Raw genomic sequence first — 21737 nt, 5'->3', positions numbered from 1 at the left:
GAGTGGCAGCGTTTCATTAAAAGGCCAATTTGTTGGGTTGGGCCTATGAAGATTATTTGCCAGTGATCTGCGGGTTCAGGAGTGGCTTGGAAAGGGCCAACAGTGGTATCAGCCGCCTTTATAACATGGCACCATGTGCTCCTCTCTGCACCACAGTTAGCTACTCAGCTTTGAATCACACTTTGTTGTGGATACGTATGTTAATTTGAAACTCCCCTTCTTGCTTATTAAAATCAGGTTACTCAGTAACACTGGCTAAGAGTTTTTAGTTGAGGGAGTCACACAGGGAAAGTGATGTTACCTTTACTTTTTTGTTCATGCCACAGCAGGGAACAACTGTGAGGATCCAGGCGTGCAGAGGAAGAAGAACCCAAACATTGGAGGTTCACAGATCTGAGCTGAAAGCTCAGATGTTACTTCCTGTGGCAGCCTGACTCAGAAGTTCCCCAGCGATCCCGCTCCTGCCACGGTCCCTCCCCTTGAGCGTGGGCTGGCCTAGCAGCTTTCTTCAAGGCAGCAGGATACAGCAAAGATGTCGGGATGCCCCTTCTGAGATTAGGTTATAAAGATTATAGGCTCTGTCCTGCTAGCAGACTCTATCTGTTGTTTTCTTGGCTCACACCCTGATGAATGAAGTGGCCACATCACACAGGCCCCCATGGTGACAAGTGGAGGAGAGCGGCCTCCTGCCAACAGCTGGCAAGAATTTGAGGTCTTCAGACCCATAGCTCAAGGGAACTGAATTCTGTCAACAACTGCTGAGAATCTTCAACGCAGATCCTTGCCCAGTTGAGCTTTCGGATGAAACCCTAGCCCTGGCTGACACTCTGATTGCAGCACCTGAGACACCCTGAAGCAGAGCACCCAGCTAAGATGCACCCAAGTACCAGAAGCACTAAAACCATGAAATAGTCCATGTGCACTGTTGAATGTTGCTGAGTTTGTGGCAATTTGTCACCCAGCAATAGAATGTTAAGACACGTCTCATTTGGGTGGATTTGGGCAGGTTATTTTCCCTCTTCACACTTCAATTTTCAGGGCACCTGGGTGGCTCAGTTAGTTATGCATCTGCCTTTGGCTCAGGCCATGATCTCAGGGTCCCTGGATCGAACCCCACATCAGGCTTCCTGCTCAGTGAGGAATCTGCTTCTCCCTCTCCCTCTGCCCCTCCTCCCACTCATGCTCTCTCAAATAAAGAAATAAAATCTTTAAAAAAAATAAACTTCAATTTTCTCATCTGTCAAGATGGCTGGGATAATAATAAAAATGATGGTGTTAATAATAATATTATTATTAATAATAATAAGGCTGCTTTTGGGGAATACAATGAGTAACTGCAAAAAAAAAAAAAAAAGAAGCATGCAAATGTTGACATCTGAGTAAGGGGTCTGGGCCATGCCTGGGCTGGATCTTGACCATGGTGGGTAAGAGCAGCAGGAGGAGTTACTCAGTGGGAGGAGTGGGAAGGGCTTCCCTGCAGTCACAAAGCTGGGAGCTGGAGGAGCTAAAGACAGGATGTCAAGTGAAGGCAAATCTGGGGACTGAAGAGATTGAAAGAGTTCAGACAGACTGAGGTGTAGGAAAAGCAGGAAGCAGAGCAATAAGATGGAGGGAGCCTTTCATAAGGTGCCAGAGATGCCAATGGGTGGGAAGAAGTGATGGAGACACGGCAAGTGTTTAAGAGCATAGCAGAACTCAACTCACGCCAAGGGCACCAGAATCCAGGGCTTGGGTGCCCACTACGGTTGGCTCTGAGCGCCCACCCTCTCTTAGTGATGGAACTCCTCTCCATCCTGCCCATAATGCCAGGGGACTCCTCCTTGAATGGGATCCCCTAACCCCACATCGGTCTCTAGCTAATTGCCCACTCAGCATCTCTCCTGGGATGTCTAAGAGGCATCTGAGATTTCACATGCTCGGATCTGAACCCCTGCTTTCAAACTCTTCCTCAGAGCTCTGCTGCACTGCAGTCCGCCCATTGCAAAAGTCTTGCTCTGACCACTCTAGAGTGAACAGCGATGATCTGACAATGCATATTATAAAAGATGCAAAAATCTAGATATAAGTAAAAAGAGTAAAAAGCGAACATCCTTCTCCGTCTTGATGTCCTCATCCTCTCACCACGTATATTCAAACGGTTTCTATATCAGAACCTACAGGGCTACCTGCACTCACCTGCCCGGGACTCACGACCTTTCTGCTACTGACAAACAGATCATTTCTTTCCTGTTTTAAAAAGAGGCTATAACAAGCAATACCATAATGAACATCCATATCCATATCCATATCCATATGCGCAATTATTTCTTCAGGCTAGATTCCTAGAAGTGGGGCTGTGAAGTCAAAGGATTTGCACATAAAACATTTGGGAGAGACTGACAAATGATCCTGTAATGTGGTTTACATTCCCACCACCGGCGTGTGACAGTGCCTCTGTGCCAGTGCTGGACATTATCAATCTTTTTAAGAATTTCCAAGAATGAGATCTTGTCTTAACTTACTTAACTTTCCTGATAACCAGAGCTTGAATACATTTCCACGCATTTATTGGCCCCTTGGAGTTGTTCTTCAGTGAATTGCCTCTCTGTATCCTTGGTTTGTTTTTCTATGGGCTATTTATCCCAAATTACTAATGGAAAATCTGAGGACTGGAGAAAATAAACTAATTGGCTTGAAGTCTCACCACTAGTAAGTGACTGGGCTGGACATGAGCTTGGCTCTATTTCTTAAAAGTGCACATTCTCAACCACCGGGTGGGTTAGCCTGCTTCTCAGGGATGGTCAAGGTTAATAGGATGAATGATAACCTGAAGGCTGCACAAGGACATGAGTCTCACTCACTTGTGGGGCTGTGGCCTTTTCTGTTTCTACCCGAAACAGCCCCACTGTATGCTGCAGCTCCCTCCAGGAAGGCCCTCGGGGTGGCTACCGGGCTCCCTGGCTGACCACCGTGCCTATTGCCCCGTGCTGGCCCTGGCTGCCCGTCCTCGCACATTTAGCAATCACGTTGCCCCTAAAGACATAGGCAGCCAGAAATAGCAACCCATGGCTTACTGCCATTTTCTTAGTTAAGCCAACTGGAGCTAGACCATCCTTGGCTTTGGGTGCGATTCATTCTCCAAAATCCAAATCCAAGACTACTCTGTATCTGGCAAAGGTCACAGCTGCAAACGCAGAGTGGGAATGCATAGGCAGCTGCTGTCAACTCCTCTGACATCATGCCAAGGCCACCCTACCATTGTTTGTGGCAGATCAACGCCTTTCTTTGGCAGAGGAGGTTTGCAGGCCTGCCCTTTGGTATCTGTCAGCCTGACTTCTCAGCAGGCCGGAGGGCGCCCGAGTGCCGGAGGAATGCCTTCCCTATAAATAGAAGTCCTTCACAGGGCTTCCACTGGCTGGCGGCCTTCACGGCATCCGCACCATGTATGCGTTCCGCCCAGGGCCAGCGGCAGGCGTGGTGGGAGAGATGATCTGGGCAGAGGACCCCACAGCCTGGGGCTGTCACCCACCAGCCCCCAGGAGACCCCTCTTGAAATGGCTGCTATGACTGTTGCAGAGAAATAGGGCAACTTAGGGGTTTTGTTTGGCAAGTAAAGGAACCTGATTCTTGAATCACCTCAGACCCACAGATCCTCTTGAACAGTGGTTCCAGATGTGCACACATGACCACGGCTCGGGGCTCTTGGAGGTCAAGGCAGATGCTGCTGGAATACTGCAGGTGGAACTTGGTCCCAGTGAGAACTCAGCTGTGCCACCCAGTGGCCTGGCTTTGAGAAGGTATCAGAGCTCGACTCCAGCTCTCTCAAGTCAAAATCCCCGTTCCCATCTTTGGAAAGAGTAGGGAAACACCACTCAATCTTTTGTGGGCTCTGAAGCACAAGGGTCAAGTCTCTAGTTTGGCAACCTATACCTGGTAGCCAAAGCCTGCTTAAAGGGTCACGAGAGAGAAAGGCAGGCCTGTAAGGGGAAGAACATCAGTGCAGTGATGATAAAGGAGGTGGAAGGAGTAGGAAAGGAGGAACCGACTGGAATTAGGTGATGGGAAAAGAAAAATGGAAGCAAGAAACGAATAAGGTTCGAGGACACTGAGTCTCAAAGGCCATTTTTGCCAACAGCTTTTATAGAATCAGTAGCCATTCAGGGACCACCCCCCAACCTCCTTGGTGATCATAAAATTGTGGGGTCTGATGGAAACTGAAACTGGTGAGTACTTCTGGAAGACTTTTTTTTCTTTTTCTTTCTTTCTTTCTTTTTTTTTAAAGAAAGAGTTGGAAGAAGAAGCTCTAGAGTTCCAGGATTCCTATGACTCTGAGAACAGGCAATGGATGTTACTCTAGATGCGGAAACCTCGGTGACTTTATGCTGTAAACTGAGCGTGTTCCCTTGAAACTCATATGTAGAGACCTCATCTCCAACGTGATGGTATTTGGAGGTAAAGTCTTTAGAAGGTGATTAGGTCATGAGAGCAGAGCCCTCATGAATGGGATTAGTGCCCCTACAGAAGAGACTCCAGAGAGCTCCCTCAACCCTTCTGTCATGTGAGGACACATGAACCAGGAAGCAGATCCTCACTGGACACTGCATCTCCTGGTGCCTTGATCTTGGACCTCTAGAGCTATGAGAACTTTTTTATCAGCCACTCAGTCTATGGTATTCTGTTATAGCAGCCTGAAGTGATTAAGACATCATGTTCTTTCCAGATTTTTTTCTTCTGATTGATTTCTACTTTCATACCATTGCGGCTGGAAAAGATACATGATATGATTTCAATCTCCTTGAATGTAATGATTTAGACACTTTGACAGAGCAGTGACGTACCAACTTCTCACCACTTCTTAGGAGGCACATGGGGCATTTTTCTGCTTTCAGGCCGTCCTGCGGGAATGGGGCAAGTTCTGAGGCTTCTTGGAGATGGTGTATAGGCAGGCAGCCTTGGAGAGCACCAGAAAGCAGTGCACCTTGGGTAGCTTCTATCCTAGGTTAGAAACCGTGCAGAGAGCAGGAGGGGCCACAGCATTATAGTCTCGCTTTCCCACCAGGATGTGTCCAGGGCCACATCTATTTTATGACTTTCCTATCTACTGGTGACACTTCCTTGAAGGGTCATTCAGGGATCATGGGGTTGGGGGCACAGAGACCTTGACACCCACCGACTCCTGTTCCCATTCCGTGGTAAAACGTGGGAGTTTTGGAGATTTACCAACAACATTCCCAACTCTTGAACACAAACGGTTTCCCTTGAGATGTAGGGGCAAAGGCAGGGCCCTGAAGCTTCTGTCTTGAGGGCAGTGTACTTCCAAGCTTGCCATTCTGCACACGAACGAGGGCGAGCAGGTCAATCTGAGAGCAAAGCAGTCTCTCCATGCTCTTGAAAGGGTAGCATTTCTTTCTTCTTCCTATACCTCATTCATTCATTCATTCATTCATTCCACAAAGGTTTCATGAGAGCCTCTTCCATGCCAGGACTGTGTTAAGCACGGGGGATACAATGGAGAACACCTCTGCCTCAGGTAGCTTGTTACCCAGTGGGGCTGATGGGCAATAAATACGTACACAAAGAAATAAGAAGATAAGGTCATACTTAGATCATGAAGTCTCCTGCCGTCTGTCCTCTCCTGGGAAGGGTTATCTTCGGCTGGCCAGCCTTATGACACATTTAGATCACGGAAAGTGAACTTCAGGGGGGTGCTCCTCTGATTCTTAAGCTCGCTGGTCTCTTCACAATACTCTCATTTCTTTGCTGTGGGGCTGACAGCTGTACTGAGGGCAGTGTAATGGTTTTTAGCTGTAATAAAGCACTGTTGCCAAACACAACTTGGCCTCTGCCCATTATTGTTCCCCAAATGCCACAGGAGCAGCATGACGCCTTGTGACAAGAGACTAAGGCTTTGCAGTCAGACAGAACTGGCTTCTATTCCTGGTTCTGCCACCATGTGAGCTTAGAGAAGTGACTTTTTTCCTCCAAGTCATGAGATTTTAATGGAGACAAAACTGGCATCTCTGTAAGGATTTTCTCTTCATGGCATAAGATGTATTAGGACCATGAAGGCACTTTGCCCAGCACCTGGCACACAGGAACTGCACGGTGAATCTTGGCTCCCTGTCAACACAGTGAATGATTCCTAGCCTGGAGGCCAGGGCTCTTCAAAGTGTGGTCCACGGACCACCTGAGACAGCCCCACCTGGGGTACTTGCAGATGCGCAGCTGTCTGTGTCCATCAGGCCCTGGGGGTGCCGGTCCACGAGCCTGCGCCTTTCCCAGGCAACTCACTTAAGATCCTGAAGTTGGAGACTCGCTCATCTACAGCTTTGATCGGTGGCCCAGGCTTCTATTACGTTGAGGGTCAAGAAATCACTTTTTTTTTTTTTTTTAAGATTTTACCTATTTACTCATAGAGACACACACACACACAGAGGCAGAGACACAGGCAGAGGGAGAAGCAGGCTCCATGCAGGGAGCCCAACGTGGGACTCGATCCCGGGTCTCTAGCGTGTCTCTAGGATCACACCCCAGGCTGCAGGCAGCGCTAAACCGCTGTGCCACGGAGGCTGCCCAAGAAATCACTTTTTAATGGTCCACTCCCAGCATCAGAGCTTTTACAGTGTGGGGGCACCTGACGTGTGTGTCTTCAGTAAAGTACTTCCTATATGAGAAAGGAGACCTCAAACCACCCAGGACCTTGAACGTTCTGGTCCTGGCTAACCCACCCCGACCGAGCACTGTGGGGTCACCCCAGGGACTTACCCAACCTATTTCAGGAGGATGGAAAGTTCCAGCTTCTGCCATTTCTGGACAGAAAATGGGGGGATGGACCGGTATGGCAGGTAGACCTGCCAGGAGCCTGTTCCAGGAGGGGCTGACAAGCCTCTTTGGGCTGAACCCACGGGAAACGTGTCAGGCTCACAAACTGGTGACCTTGGGAAAGAGTGGGCAAAAGGTTATTCTCAGCCCATCACGCAGGAGAACATCTAACATTTTGGACTCGAGGTCCTCTAGTGAGTGGCCGGATTAAAAGACAAATGAAAACTGAAAGCCAGCTGTCATCAGGGCAGCACCCTGGACCACACACGCAGGGCCTCACCACCTCGTACTGGCGGCCAGTGATGGCAGGCGGTGGGCACAGGTGGGCACTTTCGGTGGACAGACCCGGGCCCGTCCCTGGGCCCGGGCGACCCAGGCACCACTTAGGAGCTCTGCAGCATTAGCAGAAACGGCTGTGCGTTAAAGCCCAAAGAACACTGGGTGCCACTGAAGGGGAGCTTGCAAACCCTACACGAGACATCCCGAGGAACAGCCCAGAATATTTGGGAGGAACCTCAGAAGGACTGGGAATCCCCTAAGCAAGCGCCAGAAGAGTCAGAGAAATGAGAATTTGTCTGCAGTCGTGATTCTCCCCTCCCCCCAGGCTGGTGTGGTTTGGGGAAAACGGGTGACATCAGTCCATGTGCAGAGGTGGGGAAACAGGATTAGTCACCCCACCCCAGACCATGAATTCCCTAGTTTCTGCCTCCTTGTGACATCACTGCTCCAGAGCATAGCACCCTGCGGCGCCAGAGGAGAAGTTCCATTTCTGGAGGATTTACAAGAGTGCCATTGTCTCGATGACAGACCAAGAGACCGAGGTCATTGTGTTTCCCGGCAGCTGCCCTGCCCTGCTGCACATCTGGACCGCCCTCCCTGAGCAGCAGGCGGCCCGGCCTGGGGGGATGGATCCGCGCGGCAGGCAGGGCACCTGCACCTGCTCCGGCGGCTGTGTCGTCAGGACCCCACGCGGGCTCACCAGCTCTGGCTCCCGAAGGAGGTTTTCCAGGGCCCGGGGCCAGTTTTGCTTGTGCGCCTCCAGAGCCGAAGAGCAGGGGGTCAGAGCAAGGTTGGCAGGGCACCTCGGGGGGTATAGGCTCTCCTGCGTTAAGCGGAGGGCTGGCCCCAGGTCCCAAGAGAGCAGGCGACCTGGAGGTGTTTGATGAGTTCATCAGCACCAAGTGCGATGACATTTTGGGCTTGCTTTTGGAGAAGAGATCTTTTTAAGATTTTAGCTATTCATGAGAGACACAGAGAGAGAGAGAGAGAGAGAGGCAGAGACACAGGCTCCATGCAGGGAGCCCGACGTGGGACTCGATCCCAGGTCTCCAGGATCACGCCCTGGACTGAAGGCAGGCACTAAACCGCTGAGCCACCCGGGCTGCCCTGGGGAAGAGATCTTTTTCAAAAGCTGGCGGGCTGGGTGATGATGCTTCCCCCACCCTGAGCCAAGCACTGGTTTATGTGTCCAGCACAGCAAAGAGCTTTACCCCAAACCGGTCCTAACATCCTGCGTGGCCCTTCCTGTGAGCGGCTACAGGAGTCATTTAGGAGCTGGCCAGGGTCAGAGAGAGTCTTTGAAGCAAGGGGACGTCAGAAGAGAGGGGGACCTTAGCTCTATCATGAAGTATAGCCCAGGTCCTCAGCCAGAGCACCGGTGTGACCACCACCGCACAAGCCAGCTGGGAACCGGCGCGGGCTACGCAGCAGGCGTGCTTCCTACAGGGCTCTTCCTCGGAGTCCAGTTTGAGCTACGGCCACTTGCAAATCCAGAGGACATGCCTCTGAAGACATAGTGTGTCTAGTGAAGAATGTAAATATAAAATTATATCCCCATGTCAAGGGTAGGTGGACTGTAAGTTACAAGGTGCTCTATGTCAGGCCAGGGTGGGGGGCAGCGGAGTGGGGTGGGGGCAGAGGCCGACCCCCACACAGTCTACGCTAGCATCACCGGAGGAAGGGTGCATTCAACTTGAAATCCTATCCCAGGGGGCACATGGGTGGCTCAGTGGTCGAGCGTCTGCCTTCAGCTCAGGTCATGATCCCAGGGTCCTGGGATAGAGTCCCACATGGGGCTCCCTGCAGGGAGCCTGCTTCTCCTTCTGGCTGTGTCTCTGCCTCTCTCTCTGTTTCTCATGAATAAATAAATAAAATGAAAGAAAAGAAAAAAAAAGAAAAAGGAAAAGAAAAAGAAAGGAAAAGGAAAAAGGAAAAAGGAAAGGAAAGGAAAAGAAAAAAGAAAAGAAAAGAAAAGAAAAGAAAAGAAAAGAAAAAAAAGAAAAGAAAAGAAAGAGAGAGAGAGAAAGAAAGATCCTATCCCAGAGTGAGATTTGGGGTGAGGCTGTGGCTCACGTCCTTGCTGGTTATTAGATTCACACTTCCGATAACAGGGAATACTGGAGCCAGAAACTGGTGAACTCTGACACTTCCCAGACCCGTTTTAAAGCTGATTCTTCACAACAGTTTGTATTTTGATTGCTCTTGCAGCCCAAGGCTCGAAGTGGCCTTTAACACTTCTAAGCAGAAGAAATACAGATTTCAAAGACCAAGGCCATATGGGAAGGCAGAGCCAGATCCAGAAAACCAACTTGGCTTTGTTACCCTGTGACACTGTGTCCTTCTCTTTCCAAACCCGTGCAGCTTTGCATTCCTTGGAGAATTGATACATTTAAAGGATTGTTGTTGTTGTTGTTGTTTTAAGATTTATTTACTTATGGGGGAGGGGAAGCAAGTGCAAGCAAGGGGGAGGGGCAGAGGAAGAGAGAGAGAGAGAGAGAGAATGTCTAGTGAGTGTAGAGCCCGATGTGGGTCTGAATCCCATGACCCTGAGATCACAACCTGAGCAGAATCTGAGAGTCGGATGCTAAACCCACTGAACCACCCGGGCGCCCCTAAAGGGACTCACTTTTTCTGCTCTCCTTCCTTTCATCTGTGCATCGTTTGGAAAATGGAAAAGCACTCCTCCCGGGGTAGGACATGCTTTCCCTGCGGCCACTCACCCACTCACTCACGCTGGTGCGCCAAGGCCACAGGGTCCCAATCACGAGGGATCTATGTGATAACACCTGTGATCTCAGAACCAAGGAAAGCAGGGCTGGGGCACCAACATCTCTTACGGCCTATGACCTGGCCGGCTCCTCTTTCTCCACATTAGCAGAGGAAACCATGGCAGAGGTTATCTAAACAAGCAGATGAGCTTCAAAGCAAATTGACTTTGCCTTTGAAATGTGCTCCTTGACTGCCAGGCATTCCTTCTGCGAGAAGCTGTGCTAAGACAAGCAGCAGCGATAGGGGGTTGATGGAGGTGTACGCCACTGCCTTGGCGGGGGTTGGGGGAGAGGCAAGGGCTGGAGGGTGGGCTGGTAGGGTGTTGGGATGGCTCAGGGAGATACATTGAGCCTCCAGTCTCCAGGGTGTGGTGATGACCCCATCCTCCGGCATCAGATAGGAGTGGACGAGGTGAGCATTCCTGCTCTCAGGCCCTGGCCTGACTCCAGAATGATTTGGGCCCCTGGCTATTGCAGGGTAAGATGGGGCAAAAGGTCCTGCATGCCCACGAGTCTGAAATAGCCTCTTCTGCTATCAGAAGAGTCTGTGATGGCCTCCTAAAGGGCTGTTCAGGGGGTGAGACCTAGGAAGAAGGGTACAGAAGAAGGGGCATACTGGCTGTTCCCACAGCCTCGCCCCTGCCTGGAGATTCTCTTATTTTAGCAGGCACTAAATGATCTCAGCAATCACTGAAACTGAAGAACTGTTGCTCCAGTTCTTTCAATCACTTTCAAATCTTTGCAAGTACGTGGATACTGGAAAGAACATTCCAGTTTTCATCCCAATCCATTTGGCGTGGCCAGCTTGATCCTGGGCAAGGCAAAGACCCGAAGAAACTTTCTTTAGTCTGTCCTGTGCACAGACACAGGCAGCGAATAGCGTCCACGGCATGGAGTGTAAGGGCAGGACCTCTGTCATGCTGAACAGAAAGAGCCAGAAGTTTCCTTCACGGTGAGACCAACGCCGATGACACTATTCAGCGCAGAGTGATTAAAAGGGCTCAGGAGACGCCTGGGGGACTCAGTGGTTGAGTGTCTGCTTTCAGCCCAGGGTGTGATGTTGGGGATCCTGGGATCAAGTCCCACATCAGGCTCCCTGCATGGAGCCTGCTTCTCCCTCTGCCTGTGTCTCTGCCCTTCTCTGTGTCTCTCATGAATAAATAAATAAAATCTTAAAAAATAATAATAAAAGGACTCGGAAGCCAAACTGCCTGGGTTTACATCTCAGCCCCAGTACTTACTAGCTCTAAGTAACTTCTGAGTGCCTCAGTTTCCTCATCTGTAAAAGGGGACTATCAATCATAACATATGCCTTATGTTGGAAGGATGTGAGGAGTTAGTTAAAAGGAATTTAGTACAGTGCCTGGTACTTAGAGGGGGATTTTTTTTTAATTTTTTTATTTATTTATGATAGTCAGAGAGAGAGAGAGAGGCAGAGACACAGGCAGAGGGAGAAGCAGGCTCCATGCACCCAGAGCCCGACGTGGGATTCGATCCTGGGTCTCCAGGATCGCGCCCTGGGCCAAAGGCAGGCACCAAACCGCTGCGCCACCCAGGGATCCCTTAGAGGGGGATTTTATAAAAGTTTGTTAAAGCAGATTTTTGTATGTAATGGCAAACACAGCTGGGACGTTTTCACTCAGCACCGTGGGCTTCACGACAAGACGACTACGGAGTCGTCAGGCCATTCCATACTTGCACAGAATACAACCAACACCAGGGATCAGGGGACCTTGGGCCTTGTCCACACTTACCAGGGTCAAAGAAACGTCATTTCAAAACCTAATGGTAGCAGTGAGAATGTTGAAGCTGCTAAGGGTTAAGATGTTTCTGCGGGAGTCAGGCTTCCCTTGTACTTGCGACATGTTAATTGTCCCTTCCACCAACATCCCTTTTCAGTGAGTGGGTCCCAGGCTCAGTCAGATCACCCAGCAAAGGACAGCTGTCAACGCTGCCTGGTGTGAGTTAGGCCAAACGCAGTATTGTTCCTTTATTGCAGGAACAAGAAAACCCTGAGCAGGAGAGAGGGGTGGGGGAGCAAAGGCTTCCCTGTTCCTTGTCACACTAGGTGTCCCAGGGTACCTCTGGGAGCCACTGGCCTACCATGGTGCATGCAGCCTGAGCTACCACTGCACACAGCACACTGTCACTGCATCTCGTGCCCTGGAGCACCCCACCCCCAGGACCGTCCCACCAGCTTTTAGCGGCTCCCAACAACCCCAGTTCTAGCCAGATCTCCTAAAGATACTCAAGTGCTTCCCCACCCAGCCCCGGTGTGGGAGCCTCCGGGCACCCGATGTGGGTTCCAAGCAGAAATCTGGGGTCCCAGCACTGCCCATGCCATCCTGATGCTTGATTGGAAGCTTCAGGGCTTGGCAAAGCCCGCTGGCTGATAATGAGAAAGGCCCAGCCTGCCTGGGAACAGAGGGGCCTCCCCCCTGCTCAAAGCAATACGCAGTGTGCCGTCTAGCTCCTCTCTGGCATCTCCCCAGCCCTTCTCCGAGTGAGCTAAATGCCAGGCTTCATCGATTGGTCAATAAGTCGTGTTTATTGAGCTGACAGTGTGCGCATACCAGGGTGTGCGAGCTGTAGAGAAAGATGGATGAGAAAGAGGAAAAAAAAACAACCCAAGACAAATGTTAGGATTTTGTATGAAGGAAAGGACCCTACGCCATCCTCTCCCGTGCACAGCTGGGCTGTTCACGCCTCCTTCCCCATGCTGGGGGGTCTGCTGACCCCCTTCTCCCAAACGCTGCACCAAGAAGTAGGCACCTGGGTGACCCAGAACTAGAAAGCCCTTCTTTATGCAGTGCTGACCTCTAGAGGCTTCCAATTAAAAAGCATCCCAAAGGACCAACTTAATTTGACTGGCCGGTTTCTCCATCTGTGCGCTTGCCACATTTTCCTAGAAAATAAGGAGGAGAAAATGTGTCTCTGCTCCCTTAAGTGTTACCTAATAGGAAATGCCTACCTCACTCTTAGGCTGCCTAACTACAGCTTGCCCAGATTTTTTATAAATGTCAATGTTTTTTGCTCCAAAAGGGGAAAAAAGGTGGGTCAGAGATAGACAGTATTTCAAAGTTACTTTCCTACTATGGATCTAAGAGGAAAAGCACGCTGCCAGCTATTTCAGGATGCATTTCTTGAGTTTCCAAAGTAACAGATGGCCAGGCCTGCCAAAGGGAAAGGAATGTTCGCTCACCCCAATTCAGCAGGGCACCAGGCAAAACTATGTGCCAGCTTCCCCCTCCCCCACTCACCTCCCCCCACCCCCCAAAACAGGCACAAGCCTGCTTGCTCCAGCCCCGGTGCAGAGTCCAAGCACTGCGTAGTGGATTTAGTTTTGTTTACTTCGTTTGACTTCAACCCATTGACGTCCACAATGAACACTAAAAAACAATGAAGTGTCCCACCTGACCTGACTTTCCTGTGGAAAGGAGATTCGTTTCTAAAAGAAATGAGACTGCTTGTTATATCCCCAAGCAAAACACCACAAATCTTCCTATTTTGTGGTAGCTCCTTCTTCCATATCATTGATCACAAAGGGAAGAGAAACGCAGGAAGGCAGGAGAAAGTACTCTAGGACGTCAGCATTTGGGCTAACACACACCCACTATTTTGGCTGGGGTTTTTATCTCTAAAAGGGATCCTAGGGAAGATGGCTCAAAATCAGAGAAACACCGTTTTGCCAATGTTGGCTGCCCAGCCCTGGTTCCACGAGACAGCATTTTCCCTATAAACTTTGCTTCCCGCCCTCCCTAGCCCCACTAAGCCAACACCAGATATATTCCTACAAGGCTAGTGCCTGGAGGGAACTTGGAAATGAGTCCATACTCTTATTTTTACAGATGAGGGAACAAAGGTAGGGGACGGGGAGATATGCTGGTCAGGGAGGAGACTGGCCTAGAACCTCTTCTCCCAGCCAACCGATTGCAGAATGATTCACCGCAAAGGGGAAAACGTGGGTCTTTCTAACACGAGCCCCTGCACTTAGATAAAGGAGCCAGGCTACATTTTAAAAAGGTGATCTGCGCAAGAGATCAAATAACAGTAACAAAGAAATTCCCCCAGAAGAAAGGCTTTGTCTGGGGAAGATCCTGCCACCACCGTGCTGAAGCCTGAGCGAGGCTCGGAATGCTCGCACACAGCCCACGGCCCAGGAGCAGTGTCTTGACAACAGCCGTGTCCCAGAGAACCAGCAGTGAAGTTATCTAACACGCACACGTACGCCTCTCCGCTGTGTCTGTTAAGGCAACCTCAACTGCTCTTAATCAAATAATGGGACTTACCACCGACTTCTGATTTACTCTTTGGATGCCACTGTTTACTGAATAACAATCACTGGGAGGAGAGCCGTGGGGAAACAGCATCATGTTGTCACAGAGTGACCACAGGTTTCTAACTGGTGTCACAAAGTACACGTGGTAACTCGCTAGGATAGAAAAAAATAGGGTCCTCGTATACACACTTCAAGTACTAGTTTGAAGGAAGACTGGAAAATCACTACCCACCAGCCACACCGGAACAGATATATTAAAGCCTCAAAACACATCCACTGCTAACATCTGAATCATGTCAGTGGTTCCTGCAAACATCCCCCCACTCCCCGGCCGCATTGCGGCAACCACAATGCTGGCTGGTGGTCCTCATTCTCTGTCCCTCGTTTGCGTCGCGTGAGGTGTCCTCTGGACCAAACACTGTGGAGGGTGGGGAAAAAAGAGGCAAACATCACCAGAGTTTGGAAGGCTCTTTAATAGCAAGCGTATGGTAATTACATTGGTGGATGAGATCCTCACTCTCTGGGGAGGGAGGAAGGAGGAGACTGGACAGGGTTCCGTTTGGGATTTACACTGCTTGTGGCATCTAAAACAAAGGGCAACAATTTTTTGGCAACCCATTTCACAGTTTTGTCATTTACAAGAGATTTCTAGGAAAGGAAATATAAAGGCAAAGAAAACATACACACCCTGCATGAAACATTTTTGCCTAAGGAAAAAGAACCCCAAAACCGTTCCTTGATTTTGTTTCTCCCGTAGATGGCTAAGCTCTGCTCTCACACACAGATGAAGACTGGCTCACGGATCGTTTCCGATTTTCCCTAGAATTGATCATTTGCCTTCTCCTCTGAAGAGGTGACGTGTGTACACAGTACTGCTGTGTCTTTACCCGCCTGGCTATCAGAAGGTACTCAGAGTAAAAAAACGACCCTTCAGAAACGAAAACAAAAGAAAACAACAGGGAAAGGCAGTTTGACAAAGAACAGACTATCTGCTTTCTCGATACTGAAATAACGGGAATACAGTTCTCAGTAAATTGTTTATGTGGCTTGGCACACGCTTTCAACTGCCCGGGTCTATCCAGCCACACGGTACTTTAAACGAGGTTTCTAACAGGTGATGCTCATGGGCCCACCATTTTGGTAATACAAATTTAAATAAAAGTATCAGAGACAACATATCATTTAACAACTTAATCCCAGGGGAATGTGAGCATAGCTATTTTACCATGGACACCACGTTGCCATGAACACCAGAGGCTACTGGCATCCTGGCAAGTTTTCAGTATTCTGTGTAAAATCCAAAAGACTTCAGTCTATCATGTCATACCTGGTGTCCCCAAACCGAGATAACTAACTGGATCTTTGTGGAAGAGGATTAATGTTTCATTAAAAAAAAAAAAAAGTTACGCTTCTCTGGTAATCTGAAGACTGAGTAATAGGCAGTGGCACTTCTTTGGGGTTAACACTCGCTATAGGGAAGAGGGATCTGTGATCCGCTGCCGGTTTAATTGTGTTCTTTCTACAACCTGAAGCACCGTGGGGTAGGTGGGCTCTGCTCTCCAGGCCTGGGGGGGGGGGCAGCATTCCTGACCCACGGCCTCCTCCACGCTGAGAGCAAGCACATGTGGGTCACATCTGGCTCACGGGCTGCCCAAGGTGACTGGAGCCCACAGGTGTGTTAGCACTTTGGGAAGACGGGCTTCTCCGGCTGGCAGCTGGTTTACCGAGGAAACCTCCACCAGATTTGCAGGACACCTGCTGTCTCCTTGGCTGCGGGGTATCCGTAAAGCCACAAAGTCATCCCCGACATGGGTCTTGACTCTCAACATGCAGGCAGTCCCTTTGAGCAAAGCCACCTCCTAGTGGGATAGCCACGAAAACAGTTCTCCTGTACCTTATGTGATACCTGTCTTCTGGCTTTTTCTTTTTTTAAAAGAATTAGACCCTAACTCTCCCCTTCTCCCTTACTCCTTTCCTCCCACCCCAGATTAAGTCCTGCCTATTCCTAATGTGCCTCTTGAACCGTGGGAAATCAGATTTGTTCATACCAATTTCCCAACTTGTGAATTTTAATATGCAAGGTAGGTTTCTAAAACATAAATTCCGACGATGCTCTGGAAGCGCAGCTCCCCTAGGTCCATACACTTTGTGCTCTTATGAGACAGACACAATATCTAGAGATGTAGTTGTGCTGGAGGAAAGGTTTCCATTTGTCCATGAAAAATGACGGTAGCTACGAGAGGAGAGAGATTTTTCACTTAAGGACCCTGGAAAGCTAATTCTGGCACCGGACACAAGGAGAATTCCTAAATAAGAGACTTTTCATATTCGAGTCATATTTAAAAACAAACAAACAAACAAACCAAAGTCCTGTGTGCTGCTATGAGTCTGGGAGACGTGGGCGTAACTGAACCTGGGTGGGGGCAGGCATCGTGTGGGGACCCACCTCCCACCCCAGCTCCCTAACTCATCCTCCAGTTCCCTGAAGGGTGCAAAGTGTGCTCAGGATGACTGTCAGGCAGAGACAGTGACTAGGCCACCATAGGAAAAACGTCTCGGATTCACTCAAAGCCTGGATCTCAAGATTTCGTAAGGTTATCACAGGCAGGACTTCACAGCTGGCCCACAGTGATCAACAGGCCGTCAATCCCCCCAACGCGCACACATGCTCACACGCTCGCGCACACACAATCTCTCTTTCTCTCTCTCACTTTTCTTCCTCTCTACTGGATGACATGGCAAAAAAGTCCAAGTACTGCTCTTTCCCTTTCTCCCAGCTCTGCATGCAAATTCTCCCCTCCTGGTTATGTTAAAACTTACTCTACTTCCAAAGCCACAGTCTGCCAGGGCCCAGGGAAAAGCCCTGCCTTCTGCAGACACAGCCTGCACATCTGGGGCACGTTTCTGTATCTGACGCCTGACCCTGTCCTCGTCTAAGGAATGGGAAGCCATCAGCCCCTCAGGCTCCAGGGGGTCTGGACACTCACGGACCAACAGAAACATATTCTAAGGCAGCCCTGTGGCCAGCGTCCTCAGGACAGCATCTCGGCAAGATTCCAATTCTAGTTCTTATTTCCCTAAAAAAAGTTTCCTTGACGAAACTTTGCTCGAGTTGCTCTGCGTACACACGCACATCATAGGGCAACTGTGGAGTGACAGCGGTTAAAGCAAGAAGGGCCGACACCCGTTGTTTCAGGCGAGTTAGGGGACTTGCCCAGGGTCACGCGGTCTCGGGCAGAGCCAGGCCTAGAACCCAGGTCTCTCTCCTAACTCCTCCCACGGCACCACCCGGCCTTCTTCGTAAGGGTTTATGTGTCTGTGCAAGTCAGGGACCTGTCAAACCAGGGCACCACTTGCATAACAACGCTCCCGACCCAGAGAGCTCGGCACCAGGCGGCTCTGACCTGCACACACGACCCCGCACGGAACACGGGCCAGGTGGGTGTGAGCGTGTGCACAGGCCCGTGTGGCAGCAGGTGCTGGCGGGGAGGTGCCCGATCAGAATAAAAAGGAAGTTTTAGAGGAAACGGCTCCATTCGCTAATGCCTTCTGGGATTTTTGCCATGAAAATAAGTAACATACAGTACCGTGATCCTCAACCCCTGGGACAGAACACAGACGAGATCTCTCCTCCGCCCACCGAAAGGCTGAGTGGATCTCAGTTCAGGTTTTACGAGCAGAACGTGAACATGATAATACGCCCAAATGCATTTGGTCAAAGCCTACACACTTTTTTCATAAAACACGTTTTATACCAACATCCGTTCCATTTGCAAACACACGTAAATCTAGCTTTTCAGCCTCTATGTATAAAATTCCAGGTTACCTTCAAATGGAGCAAGCTAGTCAAGCTTCTTCATTTCAGTGGCAGGAGGTCATTCTTTCGGCCTATTGTGTTAAAGCAGAGGTTACCAAACTTGAGTGCCAGCTACAGAACACAGCGCACCTTGAACCTGCGCTCGGGGCCGGGTGCTCACCCCACTGGGTGGGACACCGAGGTTTGCTGTGGGAATGGGCTACTGGGAAGCAAAGTCATTTTCACTTGAAATTCACCTGGGTTGTTCCAAGAAAAGAAAAACGTGGTACTGAAGCATGGATGGAAACCACCGTATTGTGTTAGCCCATGACTTAAAACTGCAGGACGCTGTTTCACCGCAAGCAGCCGAGCTCTTCATGGCACCAATCAATTAGACAGAGAATGGTGAGATAATCAGGTTAATACTGATATGCCTAGAAGATACACAAGACTCCCAGAAACGCTGTGCTCTCTGCTGCTGCTGTTGGTTTTTTTAAGTCCCAAACTATGATAACCTAACGTGTGTATGCACATTAAAAACATTCGCACCCCAGATGCTACATTTAGTCAAGGGTTGTGAAGGAGGCATTCTGCTCTGAGAGATCCAGAAGGGTCCAAGAAAATGAACACTTTAAATAATTTCACGTTAGCATTACAAAGGATTTCCCCTAGAAGTATTTGTTGGCTAAGTGATGACAGCAGTGTTTCCAATTATTAAGTAGCTGTTTCTGTGAGTTGTCTTAGTTTTTTTGGATCACTGAAACTTCCCCCTTTGCACCAAGCTAACCCACAGCTGAAAGATTTCCACTTTCATATCGCTTTAAAAATTCACCACAGTTAGATCCCTCGAAGCACTTGACGACAATTTTTTCAATAAATTATACAGTGGGGGATCCTTTTCTTGACCTTTTTTTTTTTTTTTTTTTTTTTTTTTTTAGGAACAAAAGACAAATTAAGAAAGTAAAGAAGGATTCCATCATATTTTTAAAAAATTTTATCCTGGTTTATTTCCCCATTAAATTTATCTATGGCTTCAAAGTTTAAGTGGCACTTGGATTCTGAATGTTTTCATGATTTAACAAGTTGCCATCTGGTTATAAAGAGAGAACGTAAATGTTTCACTTCATATGTGGGACGGTTTATAAACAGTTTAAAGAAATCAATAATTTATGTCACCCCATTTATATTTTCCACTCTTGGATTGTAAAAGTGACTTTGGAATTAGCATGTTTTAAAATAACCGAACATGCAAGTAATGTTTCTACTAACCATGAACCAGTTGCTATCTATCCGGGTAACTCAGTAACGGCAGGACACTTCGACAAAGGCTTCTCTGCCTCTCTTCCCCTCTTCATCCAAAGCTAAGTGATTATCCTTTCCTGCCCTTGTATTTGCACTTGTGCAGTTTAATGACTAGATATTAAAACCCATGCTTCATAAGCAAATTCCTTCACTTACGGACACTTAAAAAGTACGTAAAAAGTGCAGACTGCATTTCTTCTCTGTCATGCTTTCCCTCCATAATGTCACCTGTGAGGACTCAAAACATATCCTTAATACATTCAGAGTTCTCTACATTCGAGTCAGCGAATGGTAGTTCTCCGACACAAGCTCAAGAGAGAACAGTCAGCCACAAAATGGGACTCTAAATTCAAAATGGCAAAGGCTACCGAGACAACCCCATAGAAACCCACTGAAACGGGAGTAAAATTCAGGTCACTTCCGAGCAAAGCTCATCCCAGATATTTTGTGGTCAATAAAAAGGTACTTAGTTCTAATTTGGATGCTGGGAGTCAGATGTCCTGTTTCGAAGTGCTAATGCAAAATGCTAACCCAGGAGCACGCGACCCCACCTCAGGTACCAGGGGGTTCACTCTCCTTCTCAGACGGGAGCCCTTGCAAGGTTACTGCTGACTGACCCCCATTTGGGGGTGGTCCGCCTCTGGCTCCTCCTCTTCCACGTCTGCACTGTACTCTTCAAACGCATCATCATCTGCATCCGGAAGCCCCAGTAACTGGAGGAGAGAGAAGAGAACCAGCCATGAGTGCCAAAAGGCCCACGGGCAGGAAGGTGACCAAAGTCATCTGATTCAAATTCAGCAGCACTTTTTTTGTTTTTTAAAGATTTTTAATTTATTTATCCATGAGAGACACAGAGAAAGGCAGAGACATAGGCAGAGGGAGAAGCAGGCTCCGTGCAGGAAATCCTGAGGATCACACCCTGAGCCAAAGGAAGATGCTCAACCGCTGAGCTACCCAGGCGTCCCTAAATTCAGCAGCAGGACTTAGCACAGCAGCTATGGATTTCCCACTGGAGTCAACCAACCCTACAACTATTTTTATAAACATATTGGATGAAATGCCAATCGTTCAATGGATCAGTGCCCAAAGGGCCAGGTTTTTTTGAGGAGCCTGGAGACTCTCTACTTTTAAGTATCAAAACGTGGCGCAGTGGTTTGGCGCTTGCCTTTGGCCCAGGGCGCGATCCTGGAGACCCAGGATCGGGTCCCACATCGGGCTCCTGGTGCATGGAGCCTGCTTCTCCCTCTGCCTGTGTCTCTGCCTCTCTCTCTCTCTCTCTGTGACTGTCATAGATAAATAAAAATTAAAAAAAAAAAAACATGGAACCACACATCACCAATGTACAATATAGTATCTGTGCATGCACACATGCGCACACATGCGCATGAATACACACACACACATACACACACACCCACACATCTGGGATGTCAGCAGTAGTACAATGAACAATGCTGACTGTTCCATCAATACATCAAAAATCTACCCTCTAGATTTTCTTCCCTAAAACCATGTACTGCTAGTATTTATAACACACATAGAAAAATGTGAAAACCACTGAAATGTTTAATTTTTTGGTTAAATTACAGTGCATCTGTTAGATGGGATCTTATATACCTACTTAAGATAGTATTTTTAGTAACGATATAAAAACATGCTCATACCTGTAAAGAGAGCATGGTTAAAAACTGCATCTTTACCATGATAACAGATTTTTAAAAATTTCTATACAAGTGCATAGAAAAAAAGACTTCCATCAAATACATCCAAATTTAAGAGTACTGTCTTAGACAGTGTGGTGATGGATAAATTTTTTCCTTTCTATCTTTTTGTATTTTCCAAATGCTCTATGATTATCATCAGGGAAATTCACAATAAATACACGGTAAACATTTCCTTAAAGCACCGATTGGTCTTTGCTTGGAAACCGAGTGCTGTCTGCTGGGCCTGATTTACATGAATGAAAAGCCCTGGTGCTGGCAGAAAGCTGTGGCCTTGGGTACTCCTGGGCCCTGCCCATGATCACAGTGCTTCCATCCCACAGCTCCTCCATGAGATTTACAGTCTACACGTGGCCCTGACATCCTCACATGGTGGCCCTCTTGGTTGGTCACTCTCAGGCAACTTGGCTGAACGGCCCTATGATCCAAACTAACTGCATTAAGCCATTGTAATAAGATAGACTATCCTGCTTACTTTGCATTGCCTCCCTGTGCCAGGCGACCCCTGGCCCTTCTTCCCCTCCTCCCTTGCCCAAATGCTTAAATGAGGAAATACATCCCCATGGAAATAATGCCTCTCCCCTGAAGTTCTCGAACCCTGACTCTTGCAGGTCTCACACAGCCCTATGATCGCACTCAGCTCAAGATCATCTACCAGGCCCTCGGTCATATTATCTATCCATGTGGCCTAGCAAGGCGGTCGTGGCCAGCTGCAGACACACTCTTTCACCATAGAGCCTGGAGGGCTGCAGCTGTCTCAAAGAGCCACAGTTGCCTTGGAGGAGTGGAGC

The 21737-nt window shown here is 48.7% G+C and overlaps 1 protein-coding gene across 4 annotated transcripts in view; it reads right to left on the bottom strand.

Annotated features, from left to right (window-relative positions):
• MTURN (maturin, neural progenitor differentiation regulator homolog) overlaps positions 1-21737 on the bottom strand; it is a 66909-nt gene that overhangs the window by 22860 nt on the left and 22312 nt on the right. The window contains exons 3-4 of one of the 4 annotated variants that reach the window (XR_005983512.1): positions 18181-19938; positions 17954-18015 (exon numbers count right to left, since the gene is read on the bottom strand). Coding sequence is in view for 1 of the 4 variants with exons in the window: in XM_041727862.1 (XP_041583796.1) it covers positions 19828-19938 (111 nt within the window). In the remaining 3 variants the exon portion in view is untranslated. Of the gene's footprint in view, positions 1-14580; positions 19939-21737 lie in introns of those variants that run through there. The other 3 variants (XR_005983511.1, XR_005983510.1, XM_041727862.1) reach the window with 3 other exon arrangements.

This window comes from Vulpes lagopus, chromosome 13 (genome assembly GCF_018345385.1).
Source record: "Vulpes lagopus strain Blue_001 chromosome 13, ASM1834538v1, whole genome shotgun sequence".
Classification (NCBI taxonomy): Eukaryota; Metazoa; Chordata; class Mammalia; order Carnivora; family Canidae; genus Vulpes; species Vulpes lagopus.
Note: the sequence above shows the minus strand (reverse complement) of the source record. Positions and strands in the feature narration are given on the sequence as shown.